The 23,912-nt window shown below is 39.2% G+C and overlaps 1 protein-coding gene across 7 annotated transcripts in view; it reads right to left on the bottom strand.

Annotated features, from left to right (window-relative positions):
- Positions 1 to 4,088: 4,088 nt before the first annotated feature.
- Positions 4,089 to 23,912, bottom strand: part of LOC126101575 (cytospin-A) — a 534,312-nt gene continuing 514,488 nt past the window's right edge. For 4 of the 7 annotated variants that reach the window (XM_049912224.1, XM_049912226.1, XM_049912228.1 and 1 more), the window contains 4 exons: positions 11,857 to 12,105; positions 6,920 to 7,063; positions 4,964 to 5,238; positions 4,089 to 4,878 (listed from right to left, as the gene is read on the bottom strand). In XM_049912224.1, coding sequence (XP_049768181.1) covers positions 4,789 to 4,878; positions 4,964 to 5,238; positions 6,920 to 7,063; positions 11,857 to 12,105 — 758 coding nt within the window. In that variant the 3' untranslated portion in view covers positions 4,089 to 4,788. Of the gene's footprint in view, positions 4,879 to 4,963; positions 5,239 to 6,919; positions 7,064 to 11,856; positions 12,106 to 16,393; positions 16,643 to 23,912 lie in introns of all 7 variants that reach the window. The other 3 variants (XM_049912225.1, XM_049912227.1, XM_049912230.1) reach the window with 1 other exon arrangement.

Genomic DNA, 23,912 nt, shown 5'->3' with positions numbered 1-23,912 from the left:
AAAAAAAAAAAAAATCTAGAATGCAACAAATACAATCGACTTCTAATCTGTTTTATCCACAAAGCTATCATCCATTTCTCTTGCCCTTTATGACAATTTTGAATTAAGTTATATTATTAAAAATCATCTCTGTTGTGCTATATTTGGCCTAATATGAAAGTCCAATGGTAAATGGTCTGCTGCAGTTGCTTCGTATTCCTTCACACAGTAGAGTGTGAAGACCCCTAGAAAATCTGAAATGCAAATCTGTGATCCTGTTACAAAGACACAGGCCACAATACCTGATTAGGTATGGAAAACTGGTCACTACGTAAATCTCCGGAAAAATGCATATAATTTTCCTTTTTCACTTAAAAATATTTGGTGTGATACCTTACAATATGTAGATCCAAAATGTGTAAGTGGTAACCATGGTTGGTAAAAACTGAATTTCTCTTTGAATGGCTACTATAATCCCCAAAACCTATGCGGTCCGAGGTTTTGTCCTACAATGTCCACACTGGCAGTTAAGCAAAACAGCTCGATGACCACTGATACATAGCCTCAGAGAACTTCAAGCATATCTCTTCATTCCTTGGTACTTCCATATCCCTTTTCTTTGCACTTCAGCCTACTCTTCATCACTACTAAATTGTGATCTGAGTCTTTATCTGTCCCTGGTTATGCCTTACAATCCAATATCTGATTTCGGAGGCTCTGTCTGACCATGATGTAACATAATGGAAATCTTCCTGTGTCTCCTGGCCTTTTCCAAGTATACATTCTCTTGCGATTCTCTAAGACAATATTCAGTATTATTATTGCAGAACTCAATAGTCTTTCTCCTCTCTCATTCCTAGTACCAAGCCCATATTCTCCTGTAACCCTGTCTTCTACTCCTTCCCCTACAACTGCATTCCAGCCCCCCAGGGTATAGATTTTCATTCCCCTTTACATACTGAATTACCCTTTCAATGTCCTAATTACCCTTTCAATGTCCTCATACACTCTCTCTCTCTCTCTCTCTCTCTCTCTCTCTCTCTCTCTCTCTCCCCCCCCCCCCCCCAATCTTCGGCTTGCTACATCGGCATTTATACTTTAACTACCATTGTTGTTGTTGGTTTGCTGCAGATTTTGATGAGAAAAACCTTGTCACTTAACTGTTCATAGTAACTCACTCTCTGCCCTACCTTCCTATTTGTAGTAAATCTTACTTCCATTGTACCATTTTCTGCTGCTGTTGATATTTCTCTATACTCATCTGACCAGAAATCCTTACTTTCTTCCCATTTCGCTTCACTGAGCCCCAGCTATAGCCAAGTTTGACCCTTAGCATTTCCCTTTTCAGATTTTCTAGCTCCCCTACCACATTCAGACTTCTGAAATTCTATGCCCTGACTCACAGAACATTATCCTTTCATTGTTTATTCGATCATTTTATTTTCTCATGGTCACTTCCCTCTTGTCAGGCCCCTCCCGGAGTTCCAAATGGGGGGAACAAACCTGGTATCTTTTGCCAATGGAGGGATCATCACAACACTTCTTCAATTACAGGCCACATATCCTGTGGATACATGTTGTGTGTGTTTAATGCAGTGGTTTCCACTGCCCTCTTCATCCTTATGCCATTGATCATTGCTGATTCTTCTGCCTTTAGGGGCAGTTTTCCACCCCAAGGACAAAAGAGAGCCTTGAATCTTTGTCCACTCTTCCGCCTTCTTTGACAAAGCCGTTGACTGAAGAACAGTGACTTCTTATGCTGGAAGTCTTCAGCCACCACTGCTGATGATTTTTATTCAAAATTTAAGTGGTGATGGGTTTCAAACCTGGAACCGAGGACGTTTTGATCACTAATCAAAGATGCCACCCTTAGACCAAGGGTGCACTACGAGATAGTGACAGCTGATTATAATACAGTGTACAGAATTAGTTTCCATCAGCTGATTCCACACATCGATATGTAACCAGAGCCAGTTCAAGGACCAAGCAATACAAACCACCACTTGAGGCCCAAAGCTGAGAGAGGCACACAAGTGTGTAATTTGTATACTGCACTTATCACAATTTGTAGCGAAAACTGACATGGGTGGAATGCAGGTGAAGGTTCATCATGTGAGGTGGGTCAGACATTATGGATGGTTGGACGCATTAATGCTTCCTCTCTTTGTTTTTCATTTTTCTTTCCTAGTTATAACGATTATGAAACACACACACACACACACACACACTCACTCACTCACTCACTCACTCACTGTGTGTGTGTGTGTGTGTGTGTGTGTGTGTGTGTGTGTGTGTGTGTGTGTGTTTTACTCTCTCATTCCTTTCCATATTTTCCATCAGATTATTTTCTTTTTCTCTACTATCAATTATTACATTCCTCGTACTTGCAGAAGCAGCACAATCTAATTTGATGTTACATCACACAATCTCCTGTATTTCTGATATCTTCGGGTGTAATCCTGTGACTCCACAAATAACTTCTCGTGAATATGAATCTCATTTGCCATGCGCTAACTACAAGTTGAGATCTAACGTGTGAGCCTTAGAATCTAGGGGGATTTATCTGGTTTTGATCTGCCTTTTCTACATTTAACTGCCTTACTTGATCGTGTGGTTTTGTAGCAGTAGCAGCAGCAGCAGCAGAATTAGAGAAGAATGAACATAACCACCTACATGGTAATCTATATAGCCACAGTGCAAGTTGTTAAGAGTATTTCCATGATAAGGAATATTGGAGTCACATTTAACAGTTTATGTATCATGACTGGTACAGTATATGTTTATTTGTGTATAATACATATGACTAACAAATATATTTACAATTTAATACATGTATTACAAACAGACTACTATAAAATATCTTTCTGTAGTTTAGGAACTCACAACAAATCTTTGAAAATCAAGCTAAAACATATTTAAAACCTTTTCATTTTCCATATGTGATCCATCTCAGGCATTCTTGAGGGCAAGGGAGCAGTTATCAGCTCCTTTAGATTGGATTATGAAAGATCCAAGCCAGCATTACAAACAGAAAAAACATTACAAACAGAAAAAACCTGTTTAGCTCTGGAATAAAAGAAATACTACAGGCAGTTTTAGAAGAGCAAGCTGCTTCCACCTACCATATACAACCTGTAGCATATTAAAGCACTGCTTGTACGTATTATTGCTTAAGCTCCATTCACTGAAAAGCCACAAAACGTGCAGAAACTACCTACAAGAAGAAGTAAATAAAGTGTACAGTATTGAACAGCATGTTCAACACACATTAATGCCTATTATGAAACTCAAAGAAACTGCAAAACAATGCAGAGTGGAGAATCATTTCTCAGTTAGTACACTAATGCAATGGTTTTCTTCTTATCAAAGTGAACAGTGTATGTTCACAGATAAATGGAAGCGTGTTACATAAACTCCTTCTAGCCCTCAAGATAAACAAATGAAGTTCTGATACTTTACAAGATAGTCCTTCAAAATAATTTTTCATATATAAAAATTACATGAATGAGACCGATGATCAACCAAACACTGATCAGTCATTCATTGTACATCACTTACAAATCATTACAAAATGTACAAAATGCTCTGAGAGAATGGCTGATAAGTTGCCACAAATCTGATGCACACACAAATATGGAACAGTTTTAGAATTATATAATATTCCACTTCAATAATAAAAATGATGTTACTCACAGAAGCAGATTTAATATCATTTTCACCTATGTTATTGCCTTTCTGAAAATTTACAGAATTCCCAGTTCTTTGAATAGTTCTTATCAGTTCATTTCCTTAAATCAATACATCCAACAATACATTATTTACATACATATTTATGGAAACAGTTTAAAAACCACTTGCTGTTAAAATGACATCAATAATATACGTCATTTATAAAATGCAGTAATTTTATGACTAGATAATATAAATATAGCTGCTTTTGAATGTATGAAGATTCTACTGTCATATTATGCTACTATTACTAAAACATCACTGGTTTTATTAATTATAGAGCACTACAGGAGAAACAATCTCACTTTTGTACATCCAGATTCAAGCCCAAAGCTCCCTTATTTCTGGGGAGGGGGAAGGTGTTTGACATATAAAGATACTCTCTCTCTCTCTCTCTCTCTCTCTCTCTGCAGATGATATAGGACTCACACACACACACACACACACACACACACACACACACACACACATAGTTCTTAAAAATATATTGTATCCATTTCAATCAGCAGCTGCACTCATTCAATGTAACAATAAATAAACTAAGTAAAACAGTGATGCTGAGTGTTCTCTAATAAGACTCACCAAACAGAACAGATCTACTAAGAATGTCTTAACTGCTGCTTTGTAAGCTACTTGTTCACTATCATCAGAGAGTAGTTTTATTAATTATAGAGCACTACAGGAGAAACAATCTCACTTTTGTACATCCAGATTCAAGCCCAAAGCTCCCTTATTTCTGGGGAGGGGGAAGGTGTTTGACATATAAAGATACTGTTCTGAGCTGCATTAATCATTTGGAATGTGAATAATTACTTGTTTGTTACCTTTGGACAATACATTAGTATCAATTAATAGTCACTAGTCACTCTGTTCTCTCAATATTTCACAAGAAGCAAATTTTCTAAAACACCTCATTCAAACCAGATAATGTCACATCTCTCAATTTGTCCAAGACATTCATTAATACAACAACCAAAACAGAACAGATGCTTCTTGAGCCTTCATATATAAAATCACGAATTAAAATACCTCCTTTTGTAGAACACTGAACAACAATAAAAAGATGCATTTCAGTTAATTTCACGTCTCAAAATGCTTATAAATGGCAGTGACATATGCCATTATTTGCTGCCAGTCTGGTCGTTCCAGCTGAATCATTTCGGACAGATTCTGAAAAAAATGAAGTACATGCATTATTTCATAATTATAATATGGAAGTTTATGGCAGCAAATAAATAAATATTTCACAACTAACCAATGTTGTAGGAATGCCAACAGATTCAGCTGCTGCGAATGCTATACAAAAATTTCTCCTTTTTTCACTTGGATTCAATGTGTCATAAGGCACCTTATCTGGTAAGTATGAATGAAGGATAGCACAAAATGCTAGCCCATCATTCCATGAACTGCTAAAATTTGTGATGTCTATGTTTTTATAGCCAACTGTCTTATTCTGGCACCACTTCAGGAGAGCGTTGCGCTTCGAGCCACCATTTTTTGTCAATGCTGAAAGAGGATCTTTTCTTTCACCTGTAAAATAAATTGCTAATGTAAAAACATACAAAACGCTACTAAAGTTAATGGTTGCTGCCATGTGGCATATAAAATGTATATATGGTATAGAGAGACTCAAGTCTCAGGAACAACGTTTCTACTGCACACTACTAGTTACTAGGCAGGTTAATTGTTTCATTGATTGCCTTTGCTTTACAAGAGTGATTATCTCAACAAGGTTAAGTGGCCCCCTCTACCCACACACAACTGTATCGATCAATTTATCTGCAAAAGACTCATGACATTGGGGAAATTAGTGTGAAGATCTGGACACAAGTTTAATGTGGCTCAGGTATGCACCCCAGACTGTACTCCACTATAGAACAAAAAGATAATAACTCATTTCCAAGAAATTTTCTTACCTCAGATTCTAAAACAATTCATTTTACAAAATTTTATTCTCTTACCGTATCACCTTTCTCCTGTATTCACACTTTACCTGTTACCAAATAAGTTTTATTCTCATCCCCTTTTTCTACTAATTTTGATTTCCAGAGTTCATTTAAGAAGTAATGCATGGCATTGGCAGTGTCTCAGAAATTAAATAATTACTACCTCTCCCTACTGTATGCAGCAGACTGTTTAACTACACAGTGCGAAATAATTTTGTAACAGAAAGTCGCTAACCAAAAGTTTGTTAAACTTAAATATTTTGTACAATGTCAAGAAGATGAAGGACGAGACATGTACATGGCAATACAAAAATTTGGCATCGAAATATGGTAAGGTATGAAATAAGGTAGAATGATAAATAATATACCACAGACCAACAACAATTGTGCAACTTGGGTGGCAGGCTTGTACACTGCCATTGAGTAACAGTGGAACATTCAAAGTAATAAAAACTACAATAACAAGCATTCAATCTGTTAATACAAATTGGTCTTGTGATATGCATCAGCTAAATAAAAGGAGTATCTAAGGAAATTGTTCTTAATTTTATTCCTAAATGTACTACCATTTACACAAAGTGATAGGGCTCATTCATAGTAGAGCGCAGTGCCCATCCGTCTTAACCCAACTAGGTTCCTTGTCAATTTTTAGCTCGTAAAATTAATGTTTTCACTGGAATGTGTATCATAAATGTGAACAGACTTTTTATTCTTAAACGTATGGTAGTTCTGGTTAACAATTGGCACAGTTTCTATTATATGTAAGTGCAGCAAACAGGTATTATTTTTGATTTCCTGAATATTGGCTTGGCAGCTGATTGAGGAGACACCTGTTTCATTAGCATTATGAGCCTCTTCTGCATCACAAAAATGTTCCATAACAGTCACTGCTTCACTCCAAGCAGCAATGGTCCTAAACCAACCTCTATCTGACATCATGAACTGTGTTTAATAACCACCATGCACGAAAAGAAGTAGCATATCAGCTCATTAATAGATGATAAATGAATAGTGAAAGATCTAGAGACAACTGGAAATATGGCTACGTAAGGTAGAATTTTTTGCCCATTCATGGCTGTTATTCTCCTATTTAGCACAACAGCTTATTTTTTATCACTAAAAAGTAATTTTACTAAAACAAAGTAAGGTTTTTTTAACTACTTTCTGCTAGTTGTTACAAAGTAACAAATCTTAAAAATGAGGTACCCTTTATCTGTTCACATTGAGCATTAGCATTTAACACATAAAATGTGAAACCAACGTACTTAAATCACTGCAACTGTTTTTCCTCACAAAATCCATTGTTTTGTTGGCCAGGATTGACACTGGATTAGCTTGTACCACATCTCCCAATGGTTTGTTATTCTTTAAGCTGTCATTGTAGAGATTTGCTTTGCTGTTTGTGTTGTCTAAACATAAAAAAGAAAAGTAAAAAAAATAAATAAATGAATTGTAAAACAGTATAATATTTTGCTGAGTAGAAATATAACAAACTGTAACAAAATCCCCTTCTGTATAATACACGTTCTACAACAGATCATAAAATATAACACAACAATTTGTGTTGTAATAAAAGAAACTTGTTGAGACATTGTAAACAACCTGCTATTCCACTGTATTCTGAAACAATATTGTGTTTTACAAAAGCACTTTGTAATTTGTTTCTTACAGAAAATTTCATATCCCACAAGTATACTGTTATTAAATAAAACTGCTGGTGAAATTTAATATTTTATAACAAGTCAGGGCCCAGACCACATAAAAACAAACAAAACATAATTTTAAGGAAAATTGAAGCAATCTGCTGTGTTCATGGAAGAAGTTATTTTGTTGAAATGAGTCCTAATGGAAAATTCCACAAGCACATGGGTACCAATGGCAATTCTAAAATGAATATCATTAATAGTATGCGTGAATGTGTGGTGTTGCAACAAGACCCCCCCCCCCCCAAAAAAAAAAAAAAAATGAATAAAAGGCAGTGTACACAGAATGGCAAAGAATGAGGCAAAATTAGCATGCCTGAAACCAATTACATTAAGTAAACCATTTGTTTAACTTACATTGACACACAGTAATGCTGTAGGAATATGGGTCTAATTACACATACAATTTGAACACAGCAGCACACAAGATTTAAATTCAGTAACTGAAACCTTTTTAACTATCAAGTGCAACACAACAGAAGCGTACATATGTTACTTTTGGATCTAAATGATGAATTAATGAACATAAAAACAAAATGTTTTAAATGGCCTAATTTTATGTACACTGGTAAAGAAGTATATCAGCATCCACCATATAGAGGAGATGCCGAGTCGCAGAAAGGCACAACAAAAATACTGTCACACAATTAGCTTTCGGCCAACAAGGCCTTTGTCAAAAGTAGACATCATACACACACGCACACACTCATGCAAATGCAACTCGCACACACATGACCACAGTCTCTGGCAGCTGGAGCCAGACTGAACTGCAGGGCATTACAGGAGAGGCAACCGGCTGGGAGTAAGGAGGAGGCTGGTGTGGGGAGGGGGAATGGTAGCAGGGTAGGAGTGACGGGATGGTAAAGCGCTGCTGGGATTGTACAGGAGTGAGGTGGAGAGTGGGACAGCTAGGTGCAGTCAGGAGGTTAGATGGAGGGTGGTGAAGAGGGCGGAGGATTAGCAGAGAAGGAGAGAAGTAAAAAGGAAAGTACAGTGATGTTCCCTTATTCCCAGCCAAAACCCAGTCCCCCATAGTGTTCCTGCGTTGTTGTTGTTTGGCTCATGGAATCCACCCAAATGGCCTTACCATCAAATTAACCATCTCTGGCTGCCACACTCCCTTCCACTATGACCTCCATCTGTTCGGATTCCACCAACCCTTAGCCCCCCTCCCCCAATCAACATAATCCTGCAAAACTGTATCAATCAGGTCCAAATCTTCTTGCAATACCTTCTCTCCGTCTGCCAAATTCTCCTGCTATGCAATCCCAAATTCCTGGATCCCATAACACACACCAACTCTTGCCCTACAGTAACCAGAGCAACATGAACTATGCCACCTCAAAAAACTCTCCAACCTGCTCACTTCCTACTCCCACATTGGACTACCACTTCCACAACCTCTACAACAACCTGCAAACCTCCCCCACATCCCCTCCTAGCCAACAAACACTGTCTCACAGACCTACTACACTTACCCCACCCTCACTCTCACCACCACATAAAATGCACAACCTAAACAGACCCCAAAAACAAGCATGAACCTTTCCTCCAAAAGCTTTAGCCCCACAGAAGTATTAGCCCTTTCCGAAGGCCTCACCTTTTGCTCCACCCTCAAATTAAATCACGCAGGACTTGTTGAAGACCTTCTCTCCTCCTCCCGGTCCCTACAGTGGAAACACGTTTTCTCCATCAACCCTACCAATCAAGCTCAACTAAAATCAATGATGGACCCTACCCGACTCTGTTCACTCCTCCACCCAACAGTGATCACCCCCACCCCCGGCCCCAAATCAACTCCTGTTAATTTACCAGAATTTCTTAACCTCGAACTCTGCCTCACTATCATTCCCCAAATCCCTGAACATGCAGACTAGACGTACATCCACAGAAAGATACACAACACACCACCTAAAAACTGATACCAACCCTATAATCCTACCTGCTGACAAAGGCTGCACTACTGTTGTTTTGAACCACACGTATCATCTGGCAGAAGAACTCCACCAGCTGTCAGATTCATCCACCCACAAACCATGCCACAATGACCCAATTCCAGAAATCCAGCAGTATCTCCAGACTCTCCTCAAATCCTTAGGCCCATCCCAGGACCTCTCTCCAGAGTTCACCTCTCTAGTCACCCGTACCACTCACCGCTCTCCTACCTTCTAAATGCTACCCGAAGTCCACAAACCCAACCACACAGGTGCCCCATTGTGGTCTGTTACTGTGCCCCCACTGAGAGAATCTTTGCTCTCATAGATCAACATCTTCAGCCCATTACTCACAACCTATATATAAGATACCAACTGTGATGTCACCGCCAGACACCACACTTGCTAGGTGGTAGCCTTTAAATCGGTCGCGGTCCGTTAGTATACGTCGGACCCATGTGTCGCCACTATCAGTGATTGCAGACCGAGCGCCGCCACATGGCAGGTCTAGAGAGTCTTCCCAGCACTTGCCCCAGTTGTACAGCCGACTGGTCTTCATACAACAGACTGAAAACATTTATAATTTTTTTGGTGTTGTATTCTTGGACTGTCTGTTCCTTCTTGTAAATGGTACACATGGGCGAGCTGGAGGTGTGCCATTCATGGCTGTTGATGGAAGTTGTTCAATGGATGTAAGGTATTCTGTCATACTGATTACACTCACACAGCTAGGTTCACTGGGATATCACGATGACAGTGTCTGAAAAGGAAGAACTTAAAATAATACAGGTGGTTTGCAAATGAGTTTTGTCATCACAGCAGTGAACCACGATCTTCAAGTGTGCTCCCATCGAACAATGGAATAAATGCTTCAAAGTCAACTCTATAATCCTTTAACCCCTTCTGGATACAGAGGAAGAATTGCAACCCCATCATTGTAAGTTGGAATATAATATTTTATCTGACTGTAATATCAAGTTCCGGTGAAAAATAATATCTTGTGTTTTGTTTACACTTACATGAATTGTAAAATAAACTGGAATATTTCCCAGAGGAGTCCACAAAAGTAAGGCTCAAAACTGTACACAGTTTTGCAGCCTTTATCACGAGGGAGCCACTCTTCGTCTTTTGAAAATGCTGTCACCACCTTATTTATACCTGCATTTCATTCAATGAAGAACTGCAGCTTGGTCATTAGTAGTGTCTCACTGTCCTTATAGCACAGACTACGTGCTGTAGTGAGATGGGTTCTCCATGTTGACAATGTAGTCCCTACTCCCACGGAACAGCTACGAGCAGTTTGGGGTTATGCTGATGAGCATCAAATTGAGAGTTCCAGCTAGAAGATACTGTCACAGTCTTCTAACTGCTAGTTTGAGTCACTACATGGGACACTGGTCTGGTGACACTCTCTCTCACAGGAGGGCAGGGAGGGGGGCGGGGGGAGGTGGTTCACCCCACTGTAATCACCCAGACATGGCAACAACCACAAGTCATTGTGAATGCTGCACAGATACCCAGTGCCCCGATAGCGATGGGCACCTACTTAGTGGTACCTTTGGAACGTTTATGGTACAGATACTTGCACTGTCAGGGGGCTACAACTGTGCAGTTTCATGGTGACCACACCACAACAGGCTGGCTACCCCATTAGTTTCTGGGGCTGGCTCGTAGTTCTCCTAGAACTGGGTGTCAGGTTGAGTACTTCCAGACAGATACCCATGATCCATGTTGAGTGCCATTGCTTGCACAATTTGTACTTACTGAAATTTGGAAAAGAATAAATATCAAACCTGTTTAGGGTTAAATATAAAGTTATATCTAGGAAACAACGTAAATGATCATGAGAGAATGCCGAGATAAGAATTAGGTGAAAAGCTGTAAGATCGGGCAAGGATACAATTTGTGGGGGAATTAGAGGTGTGAGGAACTGCAGTACAGAATAGAAATAGTACTGCAATGACATGGGGTCCCATGATTGCATGTGCACGCACACACCCACACGCGCACAAGCACGAAGGGGTCAAGAACCTCATCGGGGTGGGGAGACAGTAACAAAATAGCAAAATAAGAGGTGAAGAAAGCTAATGGGTGTGCGTGCGCGCGTGCGTGGGGAGGGGGTGGGGTGGGGGGGGGACTTTACTGTTTCAGTGAGTTTACATGATGAACAACACAGTTTACAATAATGGGTTGCAAGGACAAAACACTGCAAACATTCTGATAAGCAATACATTATTTCTCACAAAATACAAGCACGCCATGTGTACAACTGTATTTTCTCAGTTCAGTGTTTTGAAACTGTGTATCTGCTATTCCCCCATGCCTCAGTGGTGGACATGCTAGCACCTGCGCTGTGCGGTAGTACCGTTTTGTAAGAGAGTTAATGACACCTTCTGATAAAAAGCCACACACATTCAAATCTACAAATTGCTCGCGATGAAATTAACTACAGTTTGCTGTGTGGAATGTATTTATGGTGCAGTTTCAGAAATTAAATTTATGAGCAAGTCACATTTCAAGTATGACCTAAAAATAACAACTTGAAAGTGTTGGTCTGCTACCCACCAGTGATTAGATTTCTCCTATTCTGTGAAGCCTTCATATTGTTTGTATTGTTTCCAACAGTTTGGTTATTGCTCTGTTGTTGGTCCCGAAGAGGCGTCTTCACAGAAAACACAGCATCTGTTTCAGAATTATGCCTACGAGTGAAGTTTGGTGTCTGTGGCATACTTGGATTGCCTGTCGATGTTGCAGTCCTCACTTCACTTGTTATGCTGCTTAGACTAGATGTCGAACTACTTCGGCTTCGTGGACCTGAGAAATTCATCAGTTTTACATTAAAAAGAAAAAAACATGCAACTGCAGTAGCTATACATGAAATGACTGCTTTAAATGTGGTACAACTGGTAAAATGTAGCAGCAACATCTACACTTTGCTATTAGTCCTCAGACAGACACCATTACATATGTCTAACATTATTTAAAACAACAGTGCTATCACTGACTCCATAAGAATATTAGCAGACCATTAGAATTGACCCAGGACAAAATCTGGACTAGTTATGAAGTGGTTCTTTGCACTACGGCTTGGAAAATTGTGGACAAATGTTGATTTTGTCTGGCCCAGTTTGATTTTCTCATAGACGTCTTTATGCGCACACACACACACACACACACACACACACACACACACACACACACACACACAATATTAAGTATTTGTCACGTATAATGAATCATTTTTAGAGAAACCAAGTGGAGAATTTTTATTTCAAGGTGAATGACACAACAAGGATTAATCTTGAAGTAGAGATTAATCTTGAAGTAGAGGAGAAAAATATCAACTAATGTATGCAGAGTGTCAGGGTTGTCACAAGTTTCCCCAAGTGAAATTCCCTGATTACCAGGCAAATTCTAGCATTTTTCCCCGACAAATTTTGAGATCTCAAGGATAAGTAGAGACATAAGTTGACAAAAAATGTAAGGGCTCCTGTATTTCTGAATGTGTGAGCAAAAATCTGAAGTACTAACATCAACATCTTTTGTAATGAACTGTTTTTAGATGGAGAAAGCAAGCCAAATGGTATATATGTTTCAGTAAGACCACTGATATTAATTTTTTCAATAAAACAAAACACATTTGGTGACAAAAATATGCATTTTGTTGGAGTTGCAAGACAGATTTAAAATACTTTCACTGATTTCAGTAATAACCTTAGAAAAAAAGTAGGCCCCTTGAAAGAAGTGTATAAGGCAGGTAAGAGTTGTGTAAACAAACACTATAGGTGACCGCCAATAAAATGTTGGTTAGACTATGTTCGTTATGGTCCATTTTTAACCACTGTGTTATTTCTATTATTTTACAGGTACTGTGTAGTTTTTCTTTCAAGAAATACGTGAGTACGTAGTGTACAAAGTGCCAGCAACTGGTACAATTTACTTCTTCTTACCGACCATACTTTCTACTATAAAAACTACTTTCAAAGTGCCAAAATGAACTAGAATAAATAAAATATCTATAAAACACCACACTGTACAATTACTTGTGTTGTGACTCTCGCAATTCCTGAAATCCATTACCCGTGGCCTCTGGTCTGCCAAGGAACACAGCAGTCCTGGTTTCATGAATAAACCACGAAAATTCACAGCATTAAGCCACACATAAACATACCTAGGCTGTGGGCAGATTGGTGAGACTAGATGCGATAGGCAGAGGCTGCAAATTAGTGGGAAATGATGGGCTTCAGTACAGCAGGCCTGATCTATTAGATACCCACAAAAGTGGCCTGCAGTTTTGAAAGTTCACTCATGTGGCCAGCTATTCACGTGTCATGGACACCATGTCTATGAAATGAGACCACAGTGTAAATCCATGCAACAGATAACTTGCACAAATAATCTGAGAATCAATACTAATGAGGATAGGCAACGTATCACCATAAAGATGATTACTGAGCCACAGACAGGCACACGTAAAAGACAATCACACTCTCACAACTAAATTTTTGGTCATAGCCTTTGTCATAAAATGAGAGCATACAGACATTCACACACTCACTCACAGACAACTAAGGCACACACGACCACTGTCTCCGGCTGCTGATTCAAATATCTCTCATAATCAGATCCAGACAAACCACTCCTCATGTTTCCCTGCAGCTGCTAGGCTAGCAACAAGAAGTAGTGGCAGCACTGACTGCAAGCTGAGAATTTCCCCGACACGTTTTAGATTCCCCAATATTCCCTGATTTCCAGAACTTGTGGCAACCCTGAGTGGGTGTTGGGAAAGTAGTTCAATAAACAAGGAAATGCTACACACTGTGCCAACTTATTCCTTACTTTATACATATAACAACACAACCAATTCAGTAATAAAACACATAATACATTCGTACATTTATACAACATGATAACTGTAAATTTAACGTGAATGTTTTTCAAGTATGGTTTCATATCAGCAAATAACTTTCATATTAACTGACTAATGCCTGACTTCTATGCAGTAACAATTTAAAATTTGTCTCAAACCAGAAATTTCATTGTCACTGATTTTTCCATCTACAATTTCTCAACTATACCACCAGAGATCCTACCATGTGGTACCCGAGACCAACATCACTGGATGAACATAAGACTGTACAGGACGAGGTTCACCCTGCCCCAAACTACATATATGTAGGAGGAAAGTTGCTACTCACCATATAGCAGAGCTGCCGAGTCACAGATAGGCACAACAAAAACTCACAATTATTGCTTTCAGCTCTTAAGGCCATTGTCCACACACACACACACACACACACACACACACACACACACACACACACCTGCAGTCTCAGGCAACTGAAACCACACTGCCAAATGCCCAAGAGTGCAGTTGTGTGTCCGAGTTGTGTTGCCGCGCGCACGCCTGCCCGTGGTGGTGGTGGTGGTGGTGGTGGGAGGGGGGGGGGGGCATCTGTCTACTGTTGGCGAAGCCCTTAATCGCCAAAAGCTACAATTGTGAGTGTCTTTTTGTTGTGCCTATCTGCAACTCAGCATCTCCACTATATCGTGAGTAGCAACTTTCCTCTTCATAATTGTTACATTTCATCCCGATTTTCCATTGTTTGAAAGTATGTATATGAAATGATTTAAATGTATTAAACGAAATGCAGTGACGGACGTGAAATCAATGAAGATATACTGACATGAAATTATATTCGTGTAAGGCATTCAGATATGTTGAACCTGCTACGTAACAAATATTTTGCAGTAATAGGTGGAAACATCAATGACAATGAAAGTTTGGGCCAGGCCTGCACGTGAAATCAACTATACATTGCACGTTATCATGTGTAAACCACTTCTACTGATAACATTTGGGCAACTTCATCTCGTATCATACAGGTCAAGAGTGAATGTGTCACATCATCAGTATTTCAAAGTTTGCTGAAGAAACTGTGTGTTGAAGTTCCACATTATACCTCTCCAAAACTGCATTTTTTTGATTATTTGTTCAAACACTACAGACCTCTTTAAGTGAGAGTACTTGTGAAAATGTCGTAACAAAAGGAAAAACTGAAAAATTGTTATAAACATACCAAAAGTGATAGAAAACTGAATTTATTTGCAGTAAATAAATTTGTAACCTTTTGCGAATTTCAAAATTATATTTTGAAAATATGAGTAGTCACAGGATGTTAACTGTCTTGAGAAATAATAAAGTGGAAGGACTGAAATTGTCAGCTATGATATTAATTGATGAAATTTTTGAACTGTCAAAATATTTGTACATAAAAGTAAAAGAATCTGGATTTTTTTTTATTTAGAAATTATTTTCAATAAAATGTTCTAAGAATTTCATGGTACATGAGTTGGTCATTGTACTTAGGGAATGTAAATCACCGTGAGCAATGCTTGTATGCACAAAAATTTGAGAAAAATTTTAGGTAGATCTAAATCTACTCTCCAGGTCAAAAAAATCATGGACACTTAAATATTTACATTTATCGCTGATTTTAAGTAAATTTCATGCAAAATTTGTATTTCTGAATTAAAATAATTGCTTTGCAACATTGTGAGTGGCAAAAACAATTCATAATTTTGTTTAACAGCATTTTATAACAGAAATGAGATGTAGGATATGTATACGTGCGTGCGCGCGTGCGTGGGGAGGGGGTGGGGTGGGGGGGGGACTTTACTGTTTCAGTGAGTTTACATGATGAACAACACAGTTTACAATAATGGGTTGCAAGGACAAAACACTGCAAACATTCTGATAAGCAATACATTATTTCTCACAAAATACAAGCACGCCATGTGTACAACTGTATTTTCTCAGTTCAGTGTTTTGAAACTGTGTATCTGCTATTCCCCCATGCCTCAGTGGTGGACATGCTAGCACCTGCGCTGTGCGGTAGTACCGTTTTGTAAGAGAGTTAATGACACCTTCTGATAAAAAGCCACACACATTCAAATCTACAAATTGCTCGCGATGAAATTAACTACAGTTTGCTGTGTGGAATGTATTTATGGTGCAGTTTCAGAAATTAAATTTATGAGCAAGTCACATTTCAAGTATGACCTAAAAATAACAACTTGAAAGTGTTGGTCTGCTACCCACCAGTGATTAGATTTCTCCTATTCTGTGAAGCCTTCATATTGTTTGTATTGTTTCCAACAGTTTGGTTATTGCTCTGTTGTTGGTCCCGAAGAGGCGTCTTCACAGAAAACACAGCATCTGTTTCAGAATTATGCCTACGAGTGAAGTTTGGTGTCTGTGGCATACTTGGATTGCCTGTCGATGTTGCAGTCCTCACTTCACTTGTTATGCTGCTTAGACTAGATGTCGAACTACTTCGGCTTCGTGGACCTGAGAAATTCATCAGTTTTACATTAAAAAGAAAAAAACATGCAACTGCAGTAGCTATACATGAAATGACTGCTTTAAATGTGGTACAACTGGTAAAATGTAGCAGCAACATCTACACTTTGCTATTAGTCCTCAGACAGACACCATTACATATGTCTAACATTATTTAAAACAACAGTGCTATCACTGACTCCATAAGAATATTAGCAGACCATTAGAATTGACCCAGGACAAAATCTGGACTAGTTATGAAGTGGTTCTTTGCACTACGGCTTGGAAAATTGTGGACAAATGTTGATTTTGTCTGGCCCAGTTTGATTTTCTCATAGACGTCTTTATGCGCACACACACACACACACACACACACACACACACACACACACACACACACACACAATATTAAGTATTTGTCACGTATAATGAATCATTTTTAGAGAAACCAAGTGGAGAATTTTTATTTCAAGGTGAATGACACAACAAGGATTAATCTTGAAGTAGAGATTAATCTTGAAGTAGAGGAGAAAAATATCAACTAATGTATGCAGAGTGTCAGGGTTGTCACAAGTTTCCCCAAGTGAAATTCCCTGATTACCAGGCAAATTCTAGCATTTTTCCCCGACAAATTTTGAGATCTCAAGGATAAGTAGAGACATAAGTTGACAAAAAATGTAAGGGCTCCTGTATTTCTGAATGTGTGAGCAAAAATCTGAAGTACTAACATCAACATCTTTTGTAATGAACTGTTTTTAGATGGAGAAAGCAAGCCAAATGGTATATATGTTTCAGTAAGACCACTGATATTAATTTTTTCAATAAAACAAAACACATTTGGTGACAAAAATATGCATTTTGTTGGAGTTGCAAGACAGATTTAAAATACTTTCACTGATTTCAGTAATAACCTTAGAAAAAAAGTAGGCCCCTTGAAAGAAGTGTATAAGGCAGGTAAGAGTTGTGTAAACAAACACTATAGGTGACCGCCAATAAAATGTTGGTTAGACTATGTTCGTTATGGTCCATTTTTAACCACTGTGTTATTTCTATTATTTTACAGGTACTGTGTAGTTTTTCTTTCAAGAAATACGTGAGTACGTAGTGTACAAAGTGCCAGCAACTGGTACAATTTACTTCTTCTTACCGACCATACTTTCTACTATAAAAACTACTTTCAAAGTGCCAAAATGAACTAGAATAAATAAAATATCTATAAAACACCACACTGTACAATTACTTGTGTTGTGACTCTCGCAATTCCTGAAATCCATTACCCGTGGCCTCTGGTCTGCCAAGGAACACAGCAGTCCTGGTTTCATGAATAAACCACGAAAATTCACAGCATTAAGCCACACATAAACATACCTAGGCTGTGGGCAGATTGGTGAGACTAGATGCGATAGGCAGAGGCTGCAAATTAGTGGGAAATGATGGGCTTCAGTACAGCAGGCCTGATCTATTAGATACCCACAAAAGTGGCCTGCAGTTTTGAAAGTTCACTCATGTGGCCAGCTATTCACGTGTCATGGACACCATGTCTATGAAATGAGACCACAGTGTAAATCCATGCAACAGATAACTTGCACAAATAATCTGAGAATCAATACTAATGAGGATAGGCAACGTATCACCATAAAGATGATTACTGAGCCACAGACAGGCACACGTAAAAGACAATCACACTCTCACAACTAAATTTTTGGTCATAGCCTTTGTCATAAAATGAGAGCATACAGACATTCACACACTCACTCACAGACAACTAAGGCACACACGACCACTGTCTCCGGCTGCTGATTCAAATATCTCTCATAATCAGATCCAGACAAACCACTCCTCATGTTTCCCTGCAGCTGCTAGGCTAGCAACAAGAAGTAGTGGCAGCACTGACTGCAAGCTGAGAATTTCCCCGACACGTTTTAGATTCCCCAATATTCCCTGATTTCCAGAACTTGTGGCAACCCTGAGTGGGTGTTGGGAAAGTAGTTCAATAAACAAGGAAATGCTACACACTGTGCCAACTTATTCCTTACTTTATACATATAACAACACAACCAATTCAGTAATAAAACACATAATACATTCGTACATTTATACAACATGATAACTGTAAATTTAACGTGAATGTTTTTCAAGTATGGTTTCATATCAGCAAATAACTTTCATATTAACTGACTAATGCCTGACTTCTATGCAGTAACAATTTAAAATTTGTCTCAAACCAGAAATTTCATTGTCACTGATTTTTCCATCTACAATTTCTCAACTATACCACCAGAGATCCTACCATGTGGTACCCGAGACCAACATCACTGGATGAACATAAGACTGTACAGGACGAGGTTCACCCTGCCCCAAACTACATATATGTAGGAGGAAAGTTGCTACTCACCATATAGCAGAGCTGCCGAGTCACAGATAGGCACAACAAAAACTCACAATTATTGCTTTCAGCTCTTAAGGCCATTGTCCACACACACACACACACACACACACACACACACACACACACACACCTGCAGTCTCAGGCAACTGAAACCACACTGCCAAATGCCCAAGAGTGCAGTTGTGTGTCCGAGTTGTGTTGCCGCGCGCACGCCTGCCCGTGGTGGTGGTGGTGGTGGTGGTGGGAGGGGGGGGGGGGCATCTGTCTACTGTTGGCGAAGCCCTTAATCGCCAAAAGCTACAATTGTGAGTGTCTTTTTGTTGTGCCTATCTGCAACTCAGCATCTCCACTATATCGTGAGTAGCAACTTTCCTCTTCATAATTGTTACATTTCATCCCGATTTTCCATTGTTTGAAAGTATGTATATGAAATGATTTAAATGTATTAAACGAAATGCAGTGACGGACGTGAAATCAATGAAGATATACTGACATGAAATTATATTCGTGTAAGGCATTCAGATATGTTGAACCTGCTACGTAACAAATATTTTGCAGTAATAGGTGGAAACATCAATGACAATGAAAGTTTGGGCCAGGCCTGCACGTGAAATCAACTATACATTGCACGTTATCATGTGTAAACCACTTCTACTGATAACATTTGGGCAACTTCATCTCGTATCATACAGGTCAAGAGTGAATGTGTCACATCATCAGTATTTCAAAGTTTGCTGAAGAAACTGTGTGTTGAAGTTCCACATTATACCTCTCCAAAACTGCATTTTTTTGATTATTTGTTCAAACACTACAGACCTCTTTAAGTGAGAGTACTTGTGAAAATGTCGTAACAAAAGGAAAAACTGAAAAATTGTTATAAACATACCAAAAGTGATAGAAAACTGAATTTATTTGCAGTAAATAAATTTGTAACCTTTTGCGAATTTCAAAATTATATTTTGAAAATATGAGTAGTCACAGGATGTTAACTGTCTTGAGAAATAATAAAGTGGAAGGACTGAAATTGTCAGCTATGATATTAATTGATGAAATTTTTGAACTGTCAAAATATTTGTACATAAAAGTAAAAGAATCTGGATTTTTTTTTATTTAGAAATTATTTTCAATAAAATGTTCTAAGAATTTCATGGTACATGAGTTGGTCATTGTACTTAGGGAATGTAAATCACCGTGAGCAATGCTTGTATGCACAAAAATTTGAGAAAAATTTTAGGTAGATCTAAATCTACTCTCCAGGTCAAAAAAATCATGGACACTTAAATATTTACATTTATCGCTGATTTTAAGTAAATTTCATGCAAAATTTGTATTTCTGAATTAAAATAATTGCTTTGCAACATTGTGAGTGGCAAAAACAATTCATAATTTTGTTTAACAGCATTTTATAACAGAAATGAGATGTAGGATATGTATACCAATTTTTCTTTTTATGATGATACTCACAAATTGTTATTGTATTCTGTCATGGTCTTCTTTATGACTTTCCATCAATTAAAATTGCCTACAATGTAACACTCAATACTGCAATGCTGGAAAGACTTCATTCCCTCCCCCCAACTTTGAAGCAAAGTATGACAAGAATTGTGAATCATGTCACAAAACTGACAGCATTTATTTCCAAATGATAGTCACTGCTGTATTTCTTACACGTAAATACAAGTTTACCCTCGGAAACAAAACCAGAAGGAGAGTCAGCATGCACAATAATTATCCAACTACCTATTCCTGTGAAAACTTTAGAATTGCCAGTACCATCACTTATTTTCCAGCAGATCTTCCTGGAATGATTCTAATTGACCCGTTTCATCAAGGTAATACACTGTTTAAGTACATCATCCTCTTGTATTGTGAATCTTCATATGGGATGTAGTTTGTGCTGCACCAACGCCACTTCTTTGAACTAAAAATGCTCTTCTTAGCATATCATGAACGAACGTCTTTTAAAATTCTTTACATCGACGAAGTGCTTACCATTGTAGTTGATTTTCTCCTGCATAACTGTACCACCTTTTTGTGAGGTCGGGCATTCATCGTTCACATGGGGCACTTTAAAACATCGTTGTTTAAACAATCTATTTGTGTTGTAGGTTTCTTGTGATTTCGATGCTTTACAGGCAACATGAAACCAACTTTTCCTATGGTTCCTATAGCTCTGACACTTTTGTTTAGAATTCTCTTTACAGTTTTCTTGCTGACACCACATTGTTCTGGAGTCCGTTCTTATGTCTTCAAATGTCAATGTTTTCAAGTTCCTGTTTGAAGAAGTTATAAATGCGGTAAATAATCCCCCTCGCCTTCTTGTGAAGTGCTTCACTTTTTTTCTTTATTGCACTTAAACATTTACTGATACACATTCCACGCGTATACTGCTACAAGAAAAAAAGAGAATACAAAAAAACTGACAGCTGAATGAATAACTTGGTTGTCGCGAAGTACGGCAACGGTGCAGCATGTAGGAGTGAGATTCTTGCTGCCTAGCTGTAACTCGCTGCTAGCCACTTGGAAAGACAATGATTATTATTGGCTGCTAGTGGCTAATGGAGGGGGATGTGCAGAACGGCTGAAAACTGGGCCGCCTTCCACAATGACGTGGACTTTGGCCTTCCATAATTATGGGAATTTATTTCAATTCACTTGACAGCACCCAACCACAGAAAACAGAGATGTGTAAACCAACCGTAAACACTGCTTACGTGGAGACTAACCCTCTCCCCACTGCAACCCTGACTACTACGCACATGCGTGAATCTGGCAGGTTGGGTGTGCCAGAAAATTTTTTAATAGGTAGCACCTCACTGCTTGTTGCTACTACTGATACAGCTAACAGCCACACTTCAAGTAGCTGGAAGCAGGAGAAGGTACTGTCCATACGAAACTCAACTGGGCATCCATGTGTGCCCACAGGCAACTGCTCAAATGAACTTAATGTAAACAGTTGTGATGTCACGGTCGTCAGCAGCAGTTTATTGTTATGAAGTACTCCACAGTCTTCGTCATAAACCTTATTACACATTTTGCTGTTTATCAAATCTTATCAGTCAAAATTACAAAAATTTAATTGAAGACTGAAACAATGAAAAATTTCCGGACTGTAAAAAATTCCCAAGGTCTTCCCAGTTTTCTCTCGGATGATAAACCCTGTCATTGAATTTGTATAGCCGAGCTGAATTTGCACACAGACAAGGATGATCCAACAAGAGCATTACTTGGGAAAAGAGAACTGTACACTGATCTTTTCATGATGACCATTTGCAACCATTAGCAGGAGCATGAGGGAGACAATTGTATCTTGCAGCTCATGAGAGAGACTTACTACCTGTCGCACCCACCACTGGTTGTTGTACACACAAGAAATGAAATGGCTCACTACAATGTATACTGTGGTCTCTGGATTTCACGCACAGTAACAGGCTGCATTTCAGTGACAACCATTCTTGCAAAGTATGTGCCACTCCGGGATGCAACCCGGTAGTGGCTTGATTGAATTCCTACCACAGGCTTCATAGCAGACCACTCTTCTCTCTTTCTTAAACAGAATTCCCTTACTGTACTTCCATTTCGAATTAAGACTTTCACGTGTGTTACTAATGCTGATATGCCTAAAAACAAAGATGATTTAACTTACCAAACGAAAGCGTTGGTATGTTGATAGACACTAACAAACACACACACACAAAATTCAAGCTTTTGCAACCCACAGCTGCTTCATCAGGAAAGAGGGAAAGAGAGGGATAGATGAAAGGATGTGGGTTTTAAGAGAGAGGGTAAGGAGTCATTCCAATCCCGGGAGTAGAGAGACATACATTAGGGGGAAAAAGGGACAGGTACACACACACACACACACACACACACACACACACACACACACACACACACACATCCGCACATAACAGACATATGTAAAGGCAAAGAGTTTGGGCAGAGATGTCAGTCGAGGCGGAAGTACAGAGGCAAAGATGATGTTGAATGACAGGTGAGGTATGAGCGGCGGCAACTTGAAATTAGCGGAGGTTGAGGCCCGGTGGGTAATGGGAAGAGAGGATATATTGAAGGGCAAGTTCCCATCTCCGGAATTCTGACAGGTTCGTGTTAGTGGGAAGTATACAGATAACCCGGAAGGTGTAACACTGTGCCAAGATGTGCTGGCCGTGAACCAAGGCATGTTTAGCCACAGGGTGATCCTCATTACCAACAAACACTGTCTGCCTGTGTCCGTTCATGCGAATGGACAGTTTGTTTCTGGTCATCCCCACATAGAAAGCTTCACAGTGTAGGCATGTCAGTTGGTAAATCACGTGGGTGCTTTCACACGTGGCTCTGCCTTTGATTGTGTACACCTTCTGGGTTACAGGACTGGAGTAGGTGGTGGTGGGTTTTACACCGGGGGGCGGTTACAAGGGTAGGAGCCAGAGGGTAGGGAACGTGGTTTGGGGATTTCATAGGGTTGAACCAAGAGGTTATAAAGGTTAGGTGGACGGCGGAAAGACACTCTTGGTGGAGTGGGGAAGATTTCATGAAGGATGGATCTCATTTCAGGGCAGGATTTGAGGAAGTCGTATCCCTGCTGGAGAGCCACATTCAGAGTCTGATCCAGTCCCGGAAAGTATCCTGCCACAAGTGGGCCACTTTTGTGGTTCTTCTGTGGGAGGTTCTGGGCTTGAGGGGATGAGGAAGTGGCTCTTGTTATTTGCTTCTGTACCAGGTTGGGAGGGTAGTTGCGGGATGCGAAAGCTGTTTTCAGATTGTTGGTGTAATGGTTCAGGGATTCAGGACTGGAGCAGATTCATTTGCCACGAAGACCTAGGCTGTCGGGAAGGGACCGTTTGATGTGGAATGGGTGGCAGCTGTCATAATGGAGGTACTGTTGCT

The sequence above is a fragment of the Schistocerca cancellata genome, chromosome 9 (assembly GCF_023864275.1).
Source record: "Schistocerca cancellata isolate TAMUIC-IGC-003103 chromosome 9, iqSchCanc2.1, whole genome shotgun sequence".
NCBI classification, from domain to species: Eukaryota; Metazoa; Arthropoda; class Insecta; order Orthoptera; family Acrididae; genus Schistocerca; species Schistocerca cancellata.
The sequence above is the reverse complement of the archived record's forward strand: the minus strand, read 5'-3'. Positions and strand labels throughout refer to the sequence as shown.